The sequence below is a fragment of the Ochotona curzoniae genome, unplaced genomic scaffold (assembly GCF_017591425.1).
Source record: "Ochotona curzoniae isolate NIBS_2020 unplaced genomic scaffold, NIBS_Ocur_1.0 scaffold_4701, whole genome shotgun sequence".
NCBI lineage: Eukaryota > Metazoa > Chordata > Mammalia > Lagomorpha > Ochotonidae > Ochotona > Ochotona curzoniae.
The window spans coordinates 19,897,462-19,916,594 of record NW_024467122.1 but is presented as its reverse complement, the minus strand read 5'-3'; the positions used below and the strand labels follow the sequence as shown (position 1 = coordinate 19,916,594).

Here is a 19,133-nt window from a genome sequence, read left to right as displayed (position 1 = left end):
CATAGCCCTTGGAAATGGACACTTTATTATTAACCCTAATCCTCTGTTCTTCCCCTTCCCGGAGATACCTAACCAGATCATTTAGCTAATAAAGGAAAACAAAATCAATAAATGTCATAAAAATGTTCGAGTTCAGTAAGAAGTTACTTTTCCCAAAGGCCTTTTACAAGTCATTTTCCATCAGCTTTGTTCACACCATTGCTAGCTTCATGAGATAGGGAAATCTTGAGATCTGAAGGTTCCATGTTCCAGATGTCCCTGGCATATTCTTTAATTGTTCGGTCGCTGGAGAATTTCCCCGAGGCAGCTATGTTTCTGAGTACCATGGTGTTCCAGGCCTTGGGATTCTGTAGATAAAAAATGGAAGCAAGACATGAGGCTGTGCATGGTCAAGCATGCTTCCTATGGAGGTGGTAGAAGCCGCCCAGAGCGAGGTGTGAGCACATGCACCCTGCAATTGTAATACACACCTCTTAGGAGTAAAAAAAAATATTTTCCATTAAAAAAGAAACCAGGGATGTGAGTTCTTCAATCGGTCATTCCAGCTGTCTCTCCCATTATTAAGAATGAAGGAAGCGCCCTTTAAACCAGGGCTGGGGAACTTCCAGCTACAGGCTGTATAAAGCCCATGAAATCATCTGGTCTGGCCCTGCCAAGGCAACCGCAGATGGGACTTGAAATTTGACAAACATAGAGCAGGCTGAATTTTAAGTTGATAAAAGTGAATAACCCATACATACTCAATAGCTCTTGGCAGAAAACACATTCTCAACCCTTGCTCCAAGAGGAAGAAGGAAACTCATATTTGTTGTCTGCAGGGTATCTCATCAAGAGATTTAACCTGTGGGTCATAAAGCTTGAAAACCACTGCTGTGCCATCTGAGCTACAATGTAGGCAGACAGTGAGATGAGAGGCTGATGGGCTACTCAGCCGTTCTCGTTCTTTCTGAAAGTACACACACCAACAGGTTCACACTGAACCTCAAATTCTCCCCTGGGACCTCAGAACAGGGTCAGTGAAGGCTTTTATCCTTGAAGGAAATGATCTTATCAAAAATTTCATCATTTTATATAAAAGAATACAAGAAAAAATGTTGTAGTCTCATGATTTTTAAAGAACTTTAAAAGTTTGTTGAGAATGAGAGGGGCATCACTCAAAGCCATTAGCCAAGCACTATAAGCATTGAAAATACTAAAAGCGTCCTGCTTCTTCAAGTTACTGCAGAACAATCTTGCCATTAGTTCATGCAGAGTTGGCACATCCCTTAATGAGATGGGAACAAGCATGTCCTCTTTCCTTTTTCTTTAGCTGTTGAAGTGGATAATGAGTAAACTTCCTAGTCATGTGGGTCAGGTTCATTAAGCCTCAACAATACAATTATTGTTTAGAAGACTGTAATGGGCACTAATGAACAAGAAAAACCGAATAAAATTCTGGGTTTCTAGATGGACTTCCTTTGGGTTGGGCCATCATTTCAACAGAGGAGATCCACTGTGTCAACCTGACATTCTTCCTTCCCCTTGTTCATATTCTTTTCTGATCTGTTTTCCTTTCTTGTGGTGACTTTTATGTCTCGCCATTCTCTTTCCTCTTTCTGGCTGCTCTCTCCAGGGTTCAGAAAACATGCAGTGAGCTGCTTGGCCCATGCTCCAGTAATGCCTTGCTTCTTCAGAGCTATCCACATGAGCTTCCTTGGGTCTGTGTGACTAGATATGAGTGTACCAGTAGCCTTGTGAGTCAGCAGAGGTCTTTTTTTTTTTTTCTTTTAAAGATGGATTTGTTTTATTTGGAAAGCAGAGTGGCAAAGAATTAGAAGCAGAAAGACAGAGAGATTTTTCCCTTCATTGATTTATTTCCCAAATGGCCATTAACAGCTGGAGCTTGGCAAGGCTGACACCAGAAACCTAGGACTCCATCCAGATCTCCCACATGGGTGGCAGGGGCCCATGCACTGGGACCACCATCTGCTGCCTTCGTAGGGAGCTGGATCAAAAGTGGAGTAGCTGTTACTATTGAACCAGTGCTCTATTATGGGATATCGGTGTTGTAATCAGAGGTTTAACCTGCTGTTTTACAGTGCCAGCCCTTAATATAGGTCTGTAATGATCCTATTTTATACCCCTCATAGGACACTGGGATGACTGTAAGAACTACCCAGTCACCTGCCTTAGGAAAAATAAATAGAAATGTCAGTGATCTGTCCCTATTCTGGGAAGCTTCTGAATCTGTCCCTTAGGCACAGTTGAGAGTCACTCTCTTCTGTCACAGGCCATGAACCTTTGCACACACTCACCAGACCCACCTATGGGGCTGATGTGGGAGGGTGGCTGTGTGAGGAGGCTTACACAGCTGGCTCCAGTCCTTTGTTTTTCTAGCAGTGTCTTTATTCCTGTTAAACATCCAAATATGACATTTGTTCTCTTGTGCAAGTTTATTTCTTTTTAGACAGCCCCCACTCCATGAGTAGCCCAGGAGGGCTACCTACTGTGTGATTTTCAAAGAGTAAATGGTCAGCCTGAAGGCCGATAAAGCTCAGCCATAGTGTCATCTGGGCTCTTTCAGTACTCATGTGGAGTACACCTGCTGCTGGCTGAGAATCCTGGGGGCCTGGCATCTGCACTGAGAGCTGCCCTGTGACTCTGGGGTGCTCCTCTGCTCTTTGAAGAGGCAGTCTTAACAGGCTGATTGAGGGGAGGCACCTTGAATCTGTTCATGTTGTGGTCTTGGCACCTTCCAGAGGCAGGAGATCCTTACCACCCTGGACAGGCCTGCTTACCAATGGCAGGTGCCCAATAAATACCAAATTATCTGTGATTATTATTTGACTATTACACAATTCATAACTGCTAATGAAATCTCAAATCGCAACCTCTGCCTGAACTCGGGAAAGACCACATTTTGATTAGAACCTTGACAATTTCCTCACTTTTATTAAAGAAATAACAAAACAAAACAAAACAGGTCCCTGCTCTTTAGATCAAATAAAAAGAAATAAAATTTCTACTGGCTTCCTTTAATGATCCGAGCAACTTACCAGGTACAGCTCACTGACTTTCTCTTGACACTTGACGTAGGCTTCATAATCTGCAAAGACTTTAAATCTGTTGTGAATTTTTTTATGATTGGAAAGAAAAAACAAACAAAAAAAGATTAATTATTAGATGCGTGCTAAGATTCCATTGAAAATTCCCTTCTGCTCAGAGCCAGGTGTGGCTGATTTATAGAACTCATATTTCTCTGGACTAGAATTTGAACCAAACTCAAGCTTTTCAGGGCTCTTCCTACAGATAAGAAAGTCATCCTCTGGGTGTGCATGAAGGTGGTTATACCAGTGGAAAAAAACACATACCAAATGTGTGGGTCTCAGTCTAAAGACTCCCCAGCATTGTCATAGAAGCTGCTTTGGGCTTTTTTTTTCCAGCCTAGGCTGGATGATCAGATCTTCCATTTATGCTAGTCTACATGAGTGGAATGTAGCCAATTTAAGATGTTCTTGTGCCCCCCTTTCTTGCGGCTTGAATAGCACCATCTTCTTGCGAGAACTTACCTGTCATGATAAAACAGCATGTTCACGATGTCTTTGAAGAGGTCCGGCTGCTTAGGGGAAAAGAAGCCATTGTCAATTTGGTCAATGACCAGCTTCAGCTCTGGAAGGGCCTCGTAGTATTTTTTTGCCTCATACCTGCAAGGTGGGGATGGGTGGGAGATAGCAGAGCGGCACTGTTAGTGTGATCAGCAGAGTTCTCTACGCTGCATTCACTGGGGAAAACACAATCAGAAACACTAGTAGCTGTTCTCTTACCCTTTTTTGTCCAAAGCAGCCACATCATCTACTCTCATGCCAAAGATGAACAGGTTCTCTTCTCCAGCTTCCTCTGCCATTTCCACGTTGGCTCCATCCATGGTCCCGATGGTCAAGGCCCCATTCAGCATAAACTTCATATTTCCTGTTCCTGAGGCTTCGGTGCCTGCGGTGGATATCTGCTCTGACAGATCTGTGGCTGGAATGACTACAAGAAAGGTACACTGAGATGAATCATTCTGTCTCTCTAGATGTTGTCTCTCAAAAGAGGCAGAGAGGCAGAGAAACAGAGAGAGACGCAGAGTTCCTACCAGCTGGTTCACTCCCCAAATGCCTGCAATGGCAAGAACTGAGCTAGGGGCAAAGCCAGGCAACTCAATCCAGGTCTTCTATGTGGGTAGCTAGAACCCAATTACTTGAATCGTCATCACAGCTTCCCAGCTCTGCATTAGCAGACAAAGGGTAGAGCAGCAGAGGGGCAAGGACTTGAATGCAGCCATTTCCATAAAAAATATGAGAGTTCTAACTGAATCTTGACCTGTTTTGGTCATTAAAATAATACCTGCACTCCAAGATAAAGACTCAGGTGACACAGGATGAATCTTTGTCATTCACAGGCAATCTCTTCTTCCCATCTTTAGATGTGCCGCACAGCTCCAGGCTTATACTGCATTTTCCTGGTTTATAAACTTCAGAGTATTCATCAACTCTGTGCTGTGACTGTTGCATTACATTTCTCCCTTCATTTCCCTTTCCTCTTTCCAGTTTTTGTTAGATTTATTTTGATTTCTCTTACTTCATACTGCACTGTCTTGGTCTTCAAGTCCTAGAGCATCTCCTAAGTCACCTTTTGAAGCCTGAGAAGATGGGGGTCTCTCCAGGTCTCACCTCCTTCCCACTTCCTCTGTGGAGAAGCCCTCCAGTGAGATCTGCCTGGGGCTGGACATCAAGCCCTTGATCTTACAGCTGTATTTACACAGAAAGTAGCCCAATTCCTGCTCCCAGCCCTCCCTTGACTGAAGGGCCAGGACTACTCCTTAGCTTTACTCTTGAGAGTATGTGGATTAGATTTCTCTTCGTCAGCATTCCTAGCAGCCTGACTCTTTTGTCCTTGTGCACACATTCCTTAAACAGTCATGCTAGGGGACTCAAAAGCTCTGCTAAAAGGGAGACTCCCTGTGGTTGTAGCCTAGAACATAGATGAAGACACTGTTGGCAGGTGGCTGGTGCTTTGCCAGCATGTGATACACGCCATTAGAGGTTCCCAGCATGGCTTCTTGCCAGCCTGGCTACATCTGAAAACGCTTGTCTGAGATACAGCCAAGCCTCCTGATGTCTGCCCTCATTCCCTGATGCTGCAGACATGGCCTTGTTTACCATGTCAGTCAGGGGACCAGCTGGGGAGATGGGAATTGGAGTTCCCCTGTACAGCAAGACTGCAAAATGGAGATTTTTCCTCCCTTTTGTGGAGCATCATTTATACCAGGCCCAAACTTTGGGCACGCTACCCCAGCACCCAGTTCTCCCTGGCAGGAGCAAAGCACACAATGCATGCCTGTGTTTACACATTATGTACTTATAAAGTAAGTGTAACAACGTGACGTGACACTGGAGACCTCAACCTCATTGTCTATTGGGTCACCTGCAAATCTCCAACTTTAGGCCCTTCTTCTACTCAAGAATGATGTCTTCTCTTCAAGATGACTAACTCTGTGAGGTCAGCCACCCCCAATTTCCAGAGTACACAGCCTCTAGAATATTCCCCAACAGCTGCACACTCCACAGCGAGGGCAGTACCTTTTTCTGCAAGCGACACTCTGTAGTTCTCCAAGAAGACAACTTTCAACTTGCTTCCAACCACAGGGTCATTGTTCACCACTTGAGCCACTGATGTAATCAGCTTTATGATCATTTTGGCCATGTGATATCCTGGAGCAGCCTTGGGGAAAGCATCAAAAAAGACAGAAGGCAGCCACAATGAAGTGGAGAGAGCAGTGACAAGCGATCAGACTCAGCTGGTCCCTTGGAATAGAACCGACTTACTTTGCCACCAATTATTACCGTCCTTGGCACAAACAACTTCTTAGGGTCTTTCTTAATACCTGAAAGAGATGGAGAAGTGGATGGGACGGAAGACAACGTTGGCAGCCTGGGTGGTGCCACCTCCAAGGGGTTGGTCAGCAATGGGGCACACTGACTCACGGTTGTACATGGTGATCACGTGTAGGCAGTTCAGGAGCTGCCGCTTGTACTCGTGGATCCTCTTCACATGGACATCAAACATGGAAGAGGGGTTGATCTTGACTTTATACTCCTTTTCTAAGAACTGGGAAAACTTCATCTTATTCTCCTGTTGAGACATGGCATCGTATCAGAGGCCTATTGATCTTGAGGCCTTGGGTGGTCATTTTTAATCACAGCTGGAGCATGAACCCTCAAAACAGCACCCGAAGCCTCACCTGCTTCACGTTGGCAATTTCTCGGAGGAACACGTCGTCACCCAGGAAGCTGTGCAGCTTCGTCAGCTGGCTCAAGTCTTTCACGTAGTCCTCCCCAATTTTCTTTCCATGTCAAGGAAGAGGTGACTTTAACTCAGGCATGGGTACCAGGTCCAAATGTCTCTATCTAGTGAGTGGTCCTCACTCACCTACAACAGGACCAGGGTACTTCAAAAAGTTCACGAAAAATTGAATTAAAAGACGAGTTTGGGATGGGCATTTGGTGTAGCAGTTAAGATGCCCAGGTCCATTTGCAGTGCAGCACATTGAGCTGCTGCCTGAGATGTTGGCATCCTTTACGGGTGCCAGTTCTAGTCCTAGATGCTGTGCTTCAGTTACAGCTCACTGCTAATGTGCCTAGGAAAGCAGTGGAAGAGGACCCAAGAAGTGTCAACCTCTGCCATCCATGTGGGAGACTCAGGTGAAACACCTAGCCTTTGTGGCTATTTGGGGAGTGAGTCAATGTAGGGAAGATCTCTCATTGTGTCTGTATTTTGTCTCTCTCCCTCTATTTCTCTGTAACTATTTCAAATTAAAAAAAAAAAACTTTAAAAAAAGATTTCCATATGCCTTATCTTCATGCCTGGGCATGAGTCCTACCTCCCCTTTAGATTCCAAATTTCTGTTAATGTTGACCCTGAGAAGCAGGTATGAAAGTAAAAGTGATAGGTTCCTGTCACACAATGCAGAAAATCTCTATTGAGCAATAGGTTCACAGCTTTTTAAAAAAATATTTTACTTGAAAAGCAGAGTTATGAGGGCAGGGGGAAGACACAGAGAACTCTTCCACCTGCTAGTTCATTTCCCAGATGGCCAGGATGGGTGGGGATGGGCTAGACTGAATCTGGGCACCAGGAGCTTCTTTTGTGTCTCCCATGTGTGTGCAAGAGCCCAAACACTTGGGCCAGTCTTTGCGAAAGCTACCATGCTTTCCCAGGTACATTAGCAGGGAGCTGCACAGGAAAGGAAGCTACTGGGACTTGATCTGGCACTCATATGTGGAATTGGTTTTGGCTTTACCTACTGTGCCACAATGCTTGCCCCTGTGTTCCCAGCTTTGAGTCCTGGCCTGAGCCACTGTGGGTATTTGGGGACTGTACCAGTGGATGGGGAAATCTCTCTCTCTCTGATCCTCAAATAAATAAAAAGTTTTTTTTTTAAGATTAGTTTCCTTTGGTGCAAAAAAATAGAATCATGCACAACTTTTCATAACTTGCACTTTATGTGAACCCTTTGACAATCTCTCATAAGCATGGATTTCAAAATTTATGCAATCACGTCTTTCAATTCCATTTTTCTTGGAACTTTGTCAAGTTCCATATATTATGCAATATATGAAATAGTTTCACTCACAGAAGAGGTTAGGAATTCTGTTGGAGGAAATCTTTTGCTAGTTTTTCATACACAATTTCACAATATCAAAGTTTGAGAGGTGAAATCTACTTAAAAGAATGTCTATGAAGTAAGATTTTATTTCAATGTTATGTTTTCTTCTTTTTCTAAATAGGGATACTATCTTCAGTACATGCATTGTGTGAATACTGTTAGCCAAGACCAGCTGTATAATTTGCAGGGCTGCTAACTGAAAAGTTAAGAATTTCAGCAGGGAATTAAACTCAGTATGGTGCCCATGCAACTACAGATGCGACTCATGCATTTTCAGGGCACTTCACGCCCCTCCAGCTTTTCAGTGAGGAGCTTCCCTGTACCTGGCATGCCCCAGTTACCTCTGCTATGAGCTCTGCAAGCCCCGGGTTGCACAGCAAGAGCCAGCGCCTCGGAGTGATCCCATTGGTTTTATTCTGGAACTTGTCAGGCTCAAGCTCACTGAAGTCCTTGAAACTGGAAAGGGAAGAGACATTTCAGTGCAGTGGATTAAGCTTGTTTGTGACATTGACATCCCACCTCAGAGTGCTGGCTAAAGTCCTGGCTGCTCTGCTTTTTACCAAGCTTCCTGCTCATACTCTTTGGGAGGCAGTGGATGAAGCTGGAGGACTCGGTCCCTGCCTGGCCCAGTTTGAGCTGCTGTGAGCACTGAGGGGTTGAACCATCACCAAATGGATGATCTCTCCCTCCTTCTCTCGAGTCAATTTGCCTTTTGAATCAACAAAAATGTCTTAAAAATAATTTAAAAAGTTCCAAATCTGCTCCTTTCCGCTTGACTTTCAGGCATTTAGAACTATACCAGTTTCCAGCACAACAGGAATTTTGAGATCTTAAGTCTAATTTGGATTGTTCAGAGAAGGAATTTTACTTAGCAAAAGGACCCTTTATACACAGCATGAAAAAAGTTATTTATGTGACAGGCAAAATGATGGAAACAGACAGCGCTCATCTACTGGTCCACTCTTCAAATGCCCTCGGTAGCGTGTCACTGGGCCAGGAACCAGGAGCCAGGAAACTAAACCCAGGTCTCTCATGTGGGTGGCAGGAACCCATGATCTGTTGGCCATGACCTACTGCCTCCTTAGCTGTGCAATAACTGGAAGCTGTCATGGAGAACAGACCCACAACTAGAAAGGAGGCACTGATAAATGGGCGACAGGAGTCCCACGTGGCATTTTAATGTGATAAACAGCTGTCCCTGCCTAGAGCATGGTAACAGAACCTTCCCTCATCCTTCAGTGCAAGCCTGCAGGTGGCGGCAGTGAGTTCACGGACAGGGCAGCGCCACACCCACCCACCCACCGCCACTTGAGTGTAGGCTCACACTTGGGTCTTGATGATGTCCGAGTGGATTTTAGCCACCCCGTTCACAGCATGGGAGCCCACGATGCAGAGATGTGCCATGTTGATTCTTTTGCCTCCTTCCTCTTCAATCAGAGACATCCTTCGCAGGCGGTCGACATCTTTAGGAAACAAGGCCACAATTCTCTAGCCAAAGGGAGGGAAAAGACCTTGCTGGTCACTCAGGTTTAGAGCAAAATTAGGGGATGCTATGCTTGTACCTGAGCAGAGTAGATCTGAAGCTTGACTCTATCACAGAAAGGAGTCGAGACACTAAGACAGTCCTAGGGTAGTGTCCTTGCTGCATTCTAGCCCCATTAGGAAGGGACCCCGAATGGAGTCCCCTTGCGCTTGCGCATGTTCGGTATGTCCAATGACTACTGTGGATGCTGTGGCCATCCTTATTGCATAAAGACTCACAAATGTGAGTCTCAAAATGACTCACATCCAAGTGCTTCTGGTTGATCTCATAAATGATCTGCAAGTGACGGGGCAGCAGCTTGTCCACCAACTCCACTGGCCAGCGCTCCAGGGCTTCCGGGAGCACAGTGTGGTTGGTGTAGGCGAATGTCTTCCGGGTAATGTCCCAGGCCTGCGGGAAGGAGAGGGCACCAGTGCTGTCCTCTGCAGATGAACAATCCCCTGCACTCTTTCCCAGCATTTCCTCAGCACCAGCCTGTCTGTAACTGTCAGACACCCTACTGCACTAGGCTCTCCCAGATAACAGAAGCATGTCTAGGGCAGCAGGAGGAAAAACAGCTATTCACATGACTGATAAAAATCAAGTAAACATTCAGATAAATCTTGCATCTTTTCATGTCTCTTTTTATACACAGATTTAGGATTTAAAACCTTTGAAATACTCCCAGTGGATTCAAAGTATGTTTAAAATGTTAATTTCCAAAACTAGGTCAGCCATCGCCAATTAGCTGTCTTTGGAGGTTAGAGAGTCTAATTTCAAATTGTTTTACACACAAGACAAACACAATCTCAATGAAGCTATTGCTCTGTTTCCTGCCACGAATATATTTAGTTATTTTTTTTTTTACTGGCTGTCTTTCTGGAAAGCACATAGGAAAGTGAAATGTCAACATCAGGGCAAAACAGACATCCACATGATGTAAGTTAGCAACAGTAACTTATTTGTAAAAATTGAAAAAGGAGCTTCTTGCAAAATCTTTTGGGTACAGATATTCTGGTGCATGAAAATAAAAAAAGAAGTCAAAACCATCCAGACCTTGGCCCAGGGCAGCTTTTCAATATCCACTAAAATCCTCATGAGCTCAGGGATGGCAAGTGCAGGGTGAGTGTCATTCAACTGAATGGCTACCTGGTGGAGGGGAGACAGCACAGAGCCAAGGCCAGGGTCAAGCTTGCGTGTCCTCATCCACGCCTGGAGAAGCAACCAGCAAGACGCCCTTCTAACCGCCCCCACCCCAGGTACAAAACACACAACCCCACCATGTACTCTCAATATGGTTAGTGCTGAGCCAGAGGGGTGTGCGTCTGACCTGACTTTCATTCTCTCCCATACTTGCCTGCTCGGGGAAGGCATCAAACATGGTTCCCGCACTGCTGGAGGAGCCAGGCTTGGAGGCTTTAAAACGCCGGATGACATCCTGCAGGGTGGCAGCCACCACAAAGTACTCCTGCTTTAACCGGAGCTCCTTTCCTTCAAAAAACTTCAGGCCAGAAAGACACATGAACACAGCTGATGCACAGGGGCAGGCAAAATGTGATCCATGTTGTCTGCGCTGGCCATGTTAGGCAGGAAGCCCACTGCACGAGGGGTAAAATAGCTTCAAGGCCAAAGCTGGAGCCTTTACCCTTTGCTAAATGTCATTAAAGTGATGGCAAAGGCACTTTTGCATTTTTTATTTAAAAGCCAGAGAATCAGAGACAGAGACAGTAAGCTTCTCCCTTCTGGTTCCCTTCCCAAATGCCTGAGTTAGCCAGGACAGGGTAGGACCCATGCCAGAAGTGGCCAACTCAGAACCATGAAGAGCCCAGGCCTGGGGAAGGAGGCAGGGCAGGAGGTGTGCAGGGACTTGTGACCTGGGGAGGAGATTTCTGTCTGGTGGGGAAGTAGTGCCTCCCCAGTGATTCATCTCATCCTTTCCAGGCCAGGTTTGTTCTGCAGTTCACCTGCAGAACTGCCCAATTGGCAGCTAGGTCACTGACCATGCACAAGATGTCTATTTTGAATTCATGAATTAGACAAGCCTGTGTTCCTTGCTTGGCTGGGATGGGGGCGGTGGGCTGTAGGTAACAGGAAGAGACATGGAAATAAATTTTTTTTTCATTTTTTATTCTGCATGCAAATAAAACCTCTCAATGTGAAGTGTGGGTTGCACAGGGATACTGAGTGGGTGCTGTGAAACAGCAGCTTCTGTTGCAATAGCAAGCTCATTACTCACATTATCATTGGGATAGAGGACACGGGAGATGTTTTCTGCTAGGTTTCGGTCCAGCACTGCCTGAATGTAGTCTCCAACATTAACTTAGGGGAATTCCAGAAGAACAAGAGACAAGTCAAGTTTAGTGTGACTCTAGAGAACAAAAAGATGCAATACACTCACAAAGAAACCAGAGTCCATGCTGTACTCACAGTCTCTGAGGTTAAAGTCATTGGGCGCTCGAGCAGACCACAGGCGCATGGTGTTGACGGTGTTGTTCATATAACCAGGCACGGGGGTGTCATAAGGCAGAGCCAGGACTACCTGTGGGATTAAACAAAGCTGCTGGTCACTGTTTTCCAGGTGTGAAGACGCAGGTTTAATGACAGGCATGGAGACTGAAGCACAATGTTGTCCCTGGCTCCACCAGCAACTCAAATTGTGTGAGTATAAACCAAGAAGAGGGACCCAGGGCCAGAGGTGCTGTAAGAGCTCATGTAGTTCCTTCTTCAACTGAGGCACCTGATGTTCACACCACCCAGCTTGAAGGTCCTCCACAGCACTTGTATGTTGACCTCTCATGTGTCCCTCAGACACACAGCAGAATAAGATGCTATGGTGTTACTTTTAGAGAATGTTTATCTTTCTTGTTTCAGATCAAGCAATATCTCTAATAATAAAAACATAGTAAAGAAACATAGTGTGAAGAAAACACAAATGGGTGCTGACATTGTGACATAGTAGGTTGAGCCACTGTTGGCGAATGCTGGAATCCCACTGCTAGGATCCAGCTTCCTGCTAACGAGCCTGGGAATTCAGTGGAAGATGGATCTCTGCTAATCATGTAAGACACGTGCATGGAGTTCCAGTCTCCTGACATCATCCTGGCCCAGCTCTGGTCATTGTGGTCATTTGGGGAGTGAACTAGTGGGTGGAAGATCTCTCTATTTTTATCTTTCTATATCTCTCTCCCTCCCCTAACACTCTACCTTTCAAATAAGTAAATCTAAAACAGATTTACAAATGAAAACCTGTACTGTCCAACCAAGAGTTCAAAAACAATTAGGCTAAGCTTTTCATATGTTCATCAATAATATGATTTTAAAATATGGTGAAAAAACCAGCAGAAATGGAATGTTAGAGGACAGAATGTGTCATGTGAATATTGAAAATGCTAGCCTAGATATCTGTGGCTGGATCAAGAGTTATTTCAGTAGTTCCTACAGTGATCTGCCAAATCAGCTGACAATGATCTGAGCTGGGGCTATGATATGAGTGTTGGAAAATCTAGCTCAGTTTTTGAGTTGGTAACTGAATTACAGAACAAGAAGATGAAGGGTGGGGGCTGGTGTGATGGCTCAGTGGCTAAATCTTCAGATTTGTGTTGTGGATTGAAAGCGCCAGGATCCCACATGGGTACCAGTTTGTGCCCTGGCTTCACTACTCATCCAGCTCCCTGTTTGTGGACTGGGAAAGTAATAGAAGACGGTCCATGTACCCATGTGAGAGACCCAGGAGAGTCTCCTTGCTTGACTGGCTCAGCTCTGGCCACTGTGGCCATTTGGGGAGTGAACAGTATATGAAAGGTTTTTCTCTCTCCTTCTCTCTGTAAATCTGCCTTTCCAATAAAAGTAAAGAAATCTTGAAGGAGAAGAAGAAGATGATGACGACAAAGGGGGAGGATGCTTCAGAATGCACTGAAGACTAATGTGAGAAACGGTCCATTTCCATTTCTTGTCTCATTACCATAAAGATGCAAGAGAGGAGGACAGAATAACCAAACTGGAGGTGCCAGATATCATTCAGAGCAATCCCTTCATTGTGCATATGACATGCTGGGGCTGAGAGAGAAGTAACTTGATCAAGGTCACCATCAGTGGCAGGATTAAAACCAAAACAGTGCACCAAAAATGAATGATACATGATGGTCCGTACCAATCATGTTCCAGTCATGTTTTCATGATCACTGTGACCTCGGGGTAATTGATCACCCTCATGTGATTATATTTCACTAAGAAATACCATGTCAAATGAGACATGATCACACAAAAAGGATCATTTGCAAAGGCGACTGGGTCTGGGTTCACACTGGAACCCTTGAGGTGTGACTGTGGCAGCCTGACATGTACACGACTCCAGGCAGAACTGACCTCTCCAAGTTTAAGTGGGGCTGAGATCTCTGCGAAGCTCCAGCCAGGCCACAGTACTCCAACTGTGACTCCTCCAAGGAAAAGCCTTTGAGCCCAGGCTGCACCAGCCCAGCCATCTGCTCAGAGCTGCCTGCTGCCTGGGGCTCCCAGGAGCACCTGCCTGCCTCCCCTCCTTGCCTACTTTCACAAGGGGCACGCCTGCATTGCATCATGGACTCTTCCAATCTCCTCAAACTCTTAACAAAAGTGTCTTTTACTTTACCCACAGCCTCCCCCTACTTGATCACCTGCCCTTCTAATTTTCTCTGCTGTCTGCTTCTCCAAAAGTGAAATGATACAAGAATGAAATGAATGGCTCCACTGACTGAAAGCCATGGCATGCATGTAACAGTCTTTCTGGCCTCTTGCTCATGGACCCCTGGCAGCTGCACACTTGGGACTGACTCAGGTGATGGCTGCAGTTCACAGTGCCCTGCATGGCTTGGGGCAGCTCTTGTGTGTTACCTCTGCCGCTTATCCTTGCCACCATGGACAAAGAAATATTCACTCTTGTCAACTGTATTTCTAGATACATTGTGAAAATAATATGTGTACATTAAACCATTTATCTCTAAGAAGTGTATGTGTGTATGTGTGTGCATGTATATGGCAATTGGGGTATGAATGATATCTAGATTTATTCAGGTTTAGTACTAACAACATTTTATAAAAGTAGAGAGCTAAGCACACTGTTACAGAACTGATTAAGCTTTGATGCAGCTGATTGTAAAATGATCTTGGCTAAGTCACCTGACCTAGAGGAAGTCACTTCTCTCTTGGCCTCAGCTCCTTTTTTTCTTAAAGGAGTAGAGTGCAGAGAAAAAAAGAACAGGTTCATTTCTAAAAACGTATTCTATTACTCAACACACTCTACTCATTATCACACCCTCATTTTTCTGAATGCCACACAGCAAACACACCCTCCACTGACTGTGCTGCACAGAAGGTGGACATCTGAGTACCTGGGTATCGACCCACTTGGTCCCGGTCGGGGTGTGCTCCACTTTTCCATAGAAGTGCACAGGCAGCATGAACTCAGGGCGGGCCTTCTCCCAAGGGTTTCCGTGCCTGAGCCAATCATCCGCCTCTTCTACCTGTAGAGAGAGGGTATGCCACTGTAGTCCTTCAGTTCTATCACAAGAACAGTACATTCATATGAGATGCCAATGCCACAGGCGGAGGCTTATCCCACTATGCATGGTGCTGACCCCTACAAGATTTTACTTCAAAGTTATGACAAGTCATGATCACAAGTTGTGTTTTATGCCTGCTTCAGGCACAGTACCAAGAGGGAAAAAAAAAAAACAGTTACTGCTTTTGAGACATTAGACAAACATTAATGTCAACAGTTATGGCAGCTGAGACATATGTATTCATTCATCCAAACATCACTCATTGCTTTCCAACAAGAGAGCCAGTAAGCTGCCCATTAACATTTGCTACCAGCAATAATAATGGCTGAGAGCAGGGCTCATGGAAATGACATTCTCAGGCAAATGAGCTGCAGTTGTGAGGAGAATTAGAGGCCGGGGGGGGGGGGCGGGGGGGGGCTGCTCTCAAAAATAGGACAAAGATACAAAGACCAGGCCAGGTTGGAGGAGGCGTGAGGGAACCAGCAAACCCCAGCTTGCTGAAATGCAGATTCTCAGTAGGCCCAGGGAGAGGTCTCAAGTGAGCATTATTATTTTTTTTAAGATTCATTTATCTGAAAATCAACATTATAGACAGAAAGATGGAGAGACAGATGTTACATTCATGGTTCACTCTCCAAATGGTTGTGAGAGTCTGGACTGAGCCAGTAGGCTGGGACTCCATCTGGATCTCCCATGTGGGTGGCAGGGCCCACATACTTGAGTTATCTTCTGCTGCCTTTCCAGGCACACTGGCAGGAGTCGGATGGGAAAGTAGAACAGCTAGTACTCAAGTCAACCCCTGTATGGGATGCTGTTGTCACAGATGGTGGCTTAACCCTCTGCAGCATAAAACCAGGCCCCCAGGTGGCATTCTAGCAAGTTCCTGGGAACTACTGATGCTGTGTGTCCCCAGAGTACATAAAGCAGCCAAGAGCCATAGGATCATACAAAGTCAATCACTACTCCTGTAATCCAAGCATAAACTCATGCCACCCATCATAAAGGAAGTAAGAAATACAATTCTAACAAGGAAGCAATTGAAGCTTCAGATGAAAAGAAGTCCACTAGCTCATGTTGATAAACCCTAGAGCAAATAACTGCTGAGATTAGCAAAGGAGCAAGGTAGGGGGCCTTACAAAAGACTGCAGGCTGGACTGCAAGGGTAGGCTGGGGGTGTAGAAATACCCGCCACTGTGAACAGAGACTCCTGGGGACAGGAAGGAACCTAGGCCTTCTGGCCTTGTTTCAGCTCAGGGGATATTGCAAAAAACACCTGAAGGCATCGCAAGAAACAAGAGCAGGGGGCGGCAGCAACCATCTTCCTCTCAAAAATCATGTGCAGGAGGGAAGGATGACTTATCATCTGATGAGAGAGGTTGCAGGTTCTGGAGCACCCCTTGGCAGCACACTCCCCAATTCATAAGAAGGTCAGAGGCTACATCTGCTCTTGGAGCAATTCACTGTTAAGTAGCAGGGGGACAAGTCAGCAGATTATTCTTATTGCCATAAGACGTTGCCTAGTGATGGGTGGTTTTCATTTCATGGGGTTCATGAGTTCTGTAGGAAACCTTGTTTGTTTGCTGTTCTTCCAATTCCTTGCTGATTAGCCAAAGAATTGGTGCACCACCCTGTCTGGTTTACAAGGCTTGTTTTAAGGTCAGAATGCAAAGCAAGTATAGTTAGTCCCCAGTGTCTATGGGAATTGGTTCCATGTCCACATTCAGATACCCAAACCCACGGATGTTCAAGTATTATGTAAGTATTACACAAAATGGTGTAGGCATACAACCTCTAGGCCTCCTCTCCTGTATTTTTTAAATCATTTCTAGAGTAATTCAGATGCTCAGTACAAAGCAAGCACTGTGTGACTGTGATTATGCTGTACTGTTGAGGAAATAATGACCAAAACAAAGCCTGCATATCTGCAGCCCAGCAGCAACATTTTCCTGAGTATTTTTAATCTGTATGTGGCTGATTTGGATGAAGAGCTCACAGAGATGAAGGACCAGCTCTGCTTTGTAAACACAAGCCAGTCTGAGCAGATGGGGTTAGAAAGAGAAGACTGACTGCCCTTGCCTCCATTCTATTCACAGAAGTTGCAGGGTGCAGCTGTACCTGCCCTTTACTGGCTTTCTTCCAGTCAGGTAACAAGTTGGCCCGTAACCTGAGATTCCTAAGGAGCCAGTGACCCCCAGATGTGCAGTCACCTGAAGAGGGGGGCAGGGTAGAAGGAAAGCTTCCCTTTGCACCCCAGGGGCCCGTGAAAGCCCTCTTGCCACAGCAGCCACACAAGGCTGACCCAGAAAATGTGGTTCTCTAGAATGATGATGCCAGCTGGGCTGGGCTGGGCTGGGCTGGGCATGGCAGACTGCAGTTGGCAGCGATTGGGGAAATTACTCAATGCAGTAGGTTTCCAAGTGGGGGTGGAGGAGGGCAGGGGTCAGCTCAGGGAGCTTTGGCAGAAGGTAATCCCGGGAAGCACTTTTCCTTTCAATCGTGGGACAGAGCACATAAAGAACCAGTGACAACTCTCAGAAGAGTCAACAAACATGGCAAATAATCTAACATGTTTCTGGGAAATAGCAAGAATTCAACAGTGTGCATGAGAAGCTTGCAAAGTTACTCTGAGCTGCTTGGTTGTGACTAACAGGACAGGCTTGGTCCACATTCTAAAAGAGAGAGAAAGAAAGAGAGAGAGAAAGGGGTTCATCAGGAAGACCCCATTTGATTCACATACAGGGAACGTCTTTCTAACCAGAACCATGGAGTGACTGCTAAGCATTCAGCTGAGGAAGTAGCAGCAGACTTGCCTCACAGGAGCCAGATCTTTTCTCTAAGGACTGTGGCTGAGAAGGTGTCAAAGACTCCCTTTAGACTTCATGGGAAGTCTATAGTTTCAGCCACTTTAGCAAAATTTTCCCTAGAGGGATTCATGGCCAACATTTTCTGACTGTAAATCGTCCTTGAAGATGCTCGAAAATTCCAAGTTCCGCATGTTTTACAAATCTTCCTAGCTTGGGGAGTCCTCCCAGCCTCCTCTGTGTCTGCCCCTGTAAGGCAGTGATACTTCCGAGAAGGCCATGGCGATGCTCTGAAAAGACTGCCTGCCTCCCTCATGGCAGGTGCCTTTGGTTTGATGGAAGTGGTTTCTTTTTGTGGTATGAATTATATGTTTTCCCTTTAAAACCCCATTATTTGAAGTGACTGTGGTAGGAAGTAGAATTCTATGTTCTGCTGATTCCATTTCAAGTCATGATGAAACAGGGGTGATGGCTAATGAGGCTGCCTTTGGAATACTTTGAATTAGCAAACCCTATTTACACAGGAAATACATATTTCCCTTGTCAGATAGAAGATAAAAGGACATTTTCTTGGAACAAAGCCCATGTAACAGGAGCCAAACTAGGGTTAATTAACAAAGAGTGACTTCGTGAAATTTGGGAGGGAGAAGATATACTTTAGAAAAAATGTTTTTGGAGATTCCTGAGTTTCTCTTAAATCTTCCATATACTAGTAGTTAAATCATAAGAAATGAAATCCTTCTACCTGTTGAGGTACGGAAAGTACCACCACATAGGACACCCCAGAGGCTGGAGATGGACACCTCCTGAGGGTTGCTTGGGCAGGTTGGGTAAAATGTCAGTCTTACTGACATTGCGGTTGCTATGCCAGGCTCTCAGTCTGGAATTCTGGATGGTTTTGATTGCAATGGGGGCCAAGTCTTTCCCTTTTCTGATTAGAAACACATTCTTACATAATGTAAGACAGGTAGAAGAGCAAATGGGGGGCAGTAATTCATTGCTCAGAGATGTGAGGCATGCTTTTTCCAGTATTTTTTCTTTCTGCTTTGGCTACCTTTGAGTAGTTAAAGATACACTATTCATATCATTCTATATCCTACTTTTAAAAAATGTGCTTGTTTTGGCAGCAAATATACTAAAATTGGAATGACACAGAGGAGATTAGCATGGCCCCGAGCAAGGATAACATGCAAATTTATATTCTGTATTTCTAAAAATAAAAAAAATGAAAACAAACACCTTCCCATTTCATTACAAGTCACTAAGGAGTAGCAATGATTATATTAATCTTTCATATAAAATATTTTGATATCTTTGATTATCTCAGATTTTTCAAAGTAAAGTAAACCTTGTTACTGAGCACTCATTTGTGTTCTAGTTATCTTACATGCTGTCATCATAATTCTGCAAAATTTGTGCCTCAATTTTCCAATGGGAAAACTGAAACTAAGAGAAGCTAGGTAACTGATGGTTGCCCAGGGCACTGGAGACTAGGGTCTGGTCTGCCCCGCCCCCACATCTCCTAGGCTCCAGCCTGGAACAGGAGGAGGGGCCACAGGAGCCAGTTACGTCACCTACCTGGTGGG

The 19,133-nt window shown here is 45.2% G+C and overlaps 1 protein-coding gene and 1 pseudogene across 3 annotated transcripts in view; one reads left to right on the top strand and one right to left on the bottom strand.

Annotated features, from left to right (window-relative positions):
• Positions 1–4: 4 nt before the first annotated feature.
• PYGL (glycogen phosphorylase L) overlaps positions 5–19,133 on the bottom strand; it is a 30,471-nt gene continuing 11,342 nt past the window's right edge. For all 3 annotated transcript variants that reach the window (XM_040970066.1, XM_040970067.1, XM_040970068.1), the window contains 16 exons: positions 14,576–14,707; positions 11,637–11,748; positions 11,446–11,528; positions 10,567–10,710; positions 10,266–10,358; positions 9,474–9,620; positions 9,012–9,175; positions 8,029–8,143; positions 6,263–6,364; positions 6,006–6,153; positions 5,847–5,905; positions 5,601–5,742; positions 3,804–4,011; positions 3,549–3,683; positions 3,036–3,102; positions 5–347 (listed from right to left, as the gene is read on the bottom strand). In XM_040970066.1, coding sequence (XP_040826000.1) covers positions 171–347; positions 3,036–3,102; positions 3,549–3,683; positions 3,804–4,011; positions 5,601–5,742; positions 5,847–5,905; positions 6,006–6,153; positions 6,263–6,364; positions 8,029–8,143; positions 9,012–9,175; positions 9,474–9,620; positions 10,266–10,358; positions 10,567–10,710; positions 11,446–11,528; positions 11,637–11,748; positions 14,576–14,707 — 2,028 coding nt within the window. In that variant the 3' untranslated portion in view covers positions 5–170. The remainder of the gene's footprint in view (positions 348–3,035; positions 3,103–3,548; positions 3,684–3,803; positions 4,012–5,600; positions 5,743–5,846; positions 5,906–6,005; positions 6,154–6,262; positions 6,365–8,028; positions 8,144–9,011; positions 9,176–9,473; positions 9,621–10,265; positions 10,359–10,566; positions 10,711–11,445; positions 11,529–11,636; positions 11,749–14,575; positions 14,708–19,133) is intronic.
• Positions 18,663–18,759, top strand: LOC121149566 (annotated as a pseudogene).